The sequence below is a fragment of the Bactrocera dorsalis genome, chromosome 2 (assembly GCF_023373825.1).
Source record: "Bactrocera dorsalis isolate Fly_Bdor chromosome 2, ASM2337382v1, whole genome shotgun sequence".
Lineage (NCBI taxonomy): Eukaryota > Metazoa > Arthropoda > Insecta > Diptera > Tephritidae > Bactrocera > Bactrocera dorsalis.
The window spans coordinates 12,730,831-12,735,294 of NC_064304.1; the positions used below are offsets into that span (position 1 = coordinate 12,730,831).

A 4,464-nucleotide genomic window follows, 5' to 3' on the forward strand; every position below is an offset into this window, starting at 1 on the left:
GCGAATTGATATGGGTAATGGTAATCATCCGGGGATAAAAATTAGTATGGTATTGGTATTGTAACTGGTATTGGTATTAGTATTGGTATTGGTAATGGTACTCATCCAAGGATTGAAATTAGTATTGGTCTTTATAAAGTTATTGTTATTGGTAGAATTAAATGACCGTCGGTTCGTCCGTCATCAGATATTTTTATTAAGAATAAATAAATGAAATAAATAAAGTAATTATGCAATAATTAACTATAATTTGGCTATGAAATTCTCCAACATCATCTACTGAAAAGCCTACAATCGCCCCATTGACCTATAGCCGCCCCGGTTCATTGCTTACGCACAAATTAGTGACACTTCATTGAACAATTAGTAGCGGTCAAGAGTAAGATAATGACAATGAAAATATGGTTCGGTTAGTGATTGAAATTCAAGGCTGATTGAATTATTCAAAAGTCACAAGTAACATTTTGAATATTTAATTAGAAAACTGCATAAATTATTAGAAAAGGATGTGACTAAAAACCACTTGAGAGAGCTATAAAAGGATGAAGCAAGAATCATCAAAAGCAGAAATAGCCGAAGCAAAGCTTAGAAAAGTTACAAAGTTGTTTGTTTGAGAAACAAAAAATATTGAAAATGGCGTCTTATCGAAGTGCTCGCTCTCATGTCGGTTGGTTCACCAAGCTAAGCTTGACATTGATTCTGGTATTGGTTTTGCGACAAAATGGAACACAAGCATTGTGAGTATATAATACAGTTTTAAGTTATTATTTTCTCTTATACAAATAGGAATTTATTTTCTTAATTTTTACTTTGAAAGGAAATCATTTGGTCCGTCCATTAACTGCGGCCCGAACAGCGTGTATCCTGAAAGTTGCAAACATGGTAAGTTAGTCTTTTCACATAAAGCATTTAAGATTTTAAGTATTTGATTTTTCATTTAATATCTATTTTCATAGGCAGCTTCAGTATAAACTTTAACCCTGAGTTCTGTCTTCCACGCACATTATGTCGCAAGGGTGTGGGTGAGGTTTGCCGCGAATATGGCGGCAGCAGCGATTGCAAACCGGGCTTGTACTGCAACTGTTATCACCGCTGTAGTGAAAATCCCGATATCTGTCCATTTTTTGGCAATGGCATATTGGATTTGAATACGAAGAACTAGATAATGGAAATAAAAATTAGGTTTAGACACTTTTAAACTCATAATGGTTTAGACGGCTCAGCAGCATTAGTATGTATGCAGTATTTATACCTATAGTTAGCTTATACGAAAGTCATATTAATAATGTAATAGCTTTCGATAATTTAGATTTAAATATAGTACTACATTCATCATATGCGATGAAAATTTTAAAATATTTATTATGACATACCTAAATTTTAGCGAAAATACTTACTTAAATATACATATGAGCAAATATTGAAAATCGGTTGATTGTGTCTTTATTAATATATCTAAGAAGGTCGTGTGAAAACTTCACTCTGGGAAATTCGACTTTGGAAATAACGTTTAGAGAAAAACGTCCATATCTCTGGAACTATCTGTCAGATTAACTTAAAATTGTCGGAGAATATTTTTATATATACATATTTATATTCGATATGTATGAAAAAATCAAAATCAATTTTTTGAAATTCACAAATGGATATAAACCATCAATTTATCACTGCAAGCAATTATAACAGCAAACTGTTACCAAGAGCAGAATTCTATAGACAGAGAATGTTAAAGCAGATAATAACAATTACGCCTTCTCTGTTCATTAACTTTCTCTGGCTAAGACCAATGTTATGCAATCACACTGTACGCAGAAAATGTTAAAACACATCATTAACATTCTTTACTATTGCTGTTGTATGTTAGTTTTAATACAACAGCAAAATGTTAACTTTAAAGGTACGATGTAAACGGAAAATGTTAAAAATCGTTATTAAAATTCTTTACTATTGCTGCTGCATGTTAGCCTTTAAAATAACAGCGAAATGTTGACTTAAAGCTAACAGTTCAAAATTGCACATTCGCTGCAATTATTCCTTTTGCCTCCCTAATTTATGTTGAGAGCAACTGATCACCGGCTGTGCACCTGTTAATCCAAAATGAATCAAACAATTGTCCAAGCAACATTCGAACCTGTTGGCCAACCGGGCAACAATCCAACTAGTTAGCGAACTTACCAACATCGAGCTCAACAAAAAACACAACATGCAACCCAACCAGAGAACAATGTTTATATTCTCTGATCCAATATCACATACTCTCTTCACCTGAGCAGAGAATTTTAATGTCATCTGGTTTGCTATTATTCCAATGCCATTTCATTCCGTCAGCTCTTCAGGTGTTTCAGGTTTGCCGGCTCTGTTTGCACTTGTCTCGCGCTGGAGCTGCAATTCAGTGTTGAGCGAACCCTTGCTGCGCTAGGTTCAAGCGGATGGCCGTAGTTGCTTTCTGTCTAAACACCATGCACTAAAGTAGCAACTAAATCACACACCCGTAGAGTGTACGTCGTAAATATTTTACTTACATACGTTCGCACATTTACCCTCATAGTCGTGTTTATCCGGGGCCTACGTTACTTGCTTGGGTTTATTGTTGTTTGCGTGTTTGCTCACCGGCTTGCTTGTTTGGGACAGGCCTGCCGCAGTGAAAACAAGTTTTGTTCCCCAACCGCCTAGTTGGTTGGCGTTTGTGCGACATCGCTCCCCTCGACCCGCGTACAACATCAGTCCATACGGCATATCACCCCAAATAAACACGTTTTTAGCTTTAGTTGTTTTCATTGATTTTTGCTGATTGAACACTACTCTTTATCAGTCGCTCGTACGCGCTCTGCTCTCGGTGTGTGTAATGGCATTTGTTTGTTACCCGTTCTGTTGCAGTTCCAAATTCGCCAATTCGTATATTTTATTTGCATTTTGCTTTGTTGCAATTCTAGTTGCCGTTATTACTACCAACTTGCAATCTGAGCTTTGTCTGTGGGCAGCTGTTGCTGCTGCAGCTGCTGCTGCTCTTGCTGAGTTTTGTGTTTAGTGCAACAAGTGAATTTAGTTGCCTATCCTTATGCAAATGATTGTGTGCTATACATGTGTGGGTGTGTGTGTGTATGTTGGTGCGAAATGTAATGGGATTAAAGCAGTTGATAATTTGAGTAGTGTTTTGGAAGCCATTGTCGACTCCTTCATGACAAATTTCATTTCCGAACAAGAGTGAAAAAGGTTGAAAAAAATTGTGGGTGACAACAAAAAGTAAAAAAAAAACAAAAACAAGTTATTACGAATTCACAAAATTGTAATAGTATTTTTCTTACAAACCATCATCAAAACTGGGCCCAAAATCATAGCGCGAAGGAATCCTTTAAGTTTAGTTTACGGATGCCGCAACTAAACGCAATGATGTGCATAAACAGCGCCTATCTGAAAAAACAAAAAAAATATTAAACCCCTTATGAAACAACTAGAATTTCAGTCTGTGCAGCAGCTGCTTATTCTTCTTCATTTTATCTGCACTCGAAAAAATTTAATAAAATCTTTCTTATTATAAATTTTCAGTTGCTGCTGAGATTGTGGTTCGTGCCACAACTATTGATGCAAGCACTTTATTATCATTTATTTGCATTGTTTTTCTTCCGGCCATCATTTTGTCTGCGCTGCTGGCTGCTGCAACTGAGTTGACCTCATTTTCTTCGGCGCCCACTTTGCTGCTTTTGCGCCGTTAACCAGTGAAACAGTCAGCCAGTTCCAAGCGGCAGCAACAATCATGGCAAGAAAGCAGCTGTGGTTGTACAGACGTTCAGTTGTGGCTAGCGGATTTCGTTATCACAGGCCGCCACACATATAAAAACACAAATATACATATATTAACAAACCGCATAAATAATAAAAGCCAAGATTCGAGTTCTCTTTGCTGAGGCATTTCTCCTCAGCACCCTCATTTGACACCATTACGCCGCTGTCACGTTGATGCAGAAGTTGGCAGACAACTTTTACTTAACTATAGTCAATTTTTTGCGAATTTTTAGATTTAGATTTAGATTTATTAACGCACTCAGCAATTATACATAGATTTTTTTCTTTTACATGTTGAGTATTAAGAGAGAAATTTTGGAAGAATAATAATACTTTGAAGAAAAGAAAATAATAACAAATGTTAGAATTAGTTAAGATCAGAATCAGAAAACCTTAAGCAATATCACTTCTTTATTTATTAGTATCTTTCTTTATCCGAATATCAGGTAAGAATTAAACGTTAGCTTCACTTTTAATTTTTTCTGCAGACATGTTGAAAACATCCGTACGGTCAGCATACTCATTAATTACATTCGCGATCCTATAGGTCGGTGCACGAGTATTGTATCTCGATCTAACTATTGGTACTTTAATAACTCTTGACTTTCGCAAGTTTACTTTGTACTCCACGAAGTCAAATATTTCCACCAACTCTGGAACGTCCCAATGTCCATTAATGAT

At 36.0% G+C, this 4,464-nt stretch overlaps 1 protein-coding gene across 1 annotated transcript; it reads left to right on the forward strand.

Moving 5' to 3' along the window:
- Nucleotides 1–578: 578 nt before the first annotated feature.
- LOC105233855 (uncharacterized) lies at nt 579–1,429 on the forward strand. Its single transcript, XM_019993036.3, has 3 exons — nt 579–737; nt 818–882; nt 957–1,429. The coding sequence occupies exons 1-3, from the start codon at nt 634–636 to the stop codon at nt 1,160–1,162; spliced, it is 375 nt and encodes a 124-aa protein (XP_019848595.1). The 5' UTR covers nt 579–633; the 3' UTR covers nt 1,163–1,429.
- The last annotated feature ends 3,035 nt before the right edge of the window (nt 1,430–4,464 follow it).

Excerpts from the sequence above, each read along its gene's own strand:
- LOC105233855 (XM_019993036.3), top strand. The coding sequence starts at position 634 with ATGGCGTCTTATCGAAGTGCTCGCTCTCATGTCGGTTGGTTCACCAAG. Across the intron at positions 738-817 it reads CAAAATGGAACACAAGCATT|GAAATCATTTGGTCCGTCCA; the intron begins GTGAGTATATAA and ends TTACTTTGAAAG. Across the intron at positions 883-956 it reads TCCTGAAAGTTGCAAACATG|GCAGCTTCAGTATAAACTTT; the intron begins GTAAGTTAGTCT and ends CTATTTTCATAG.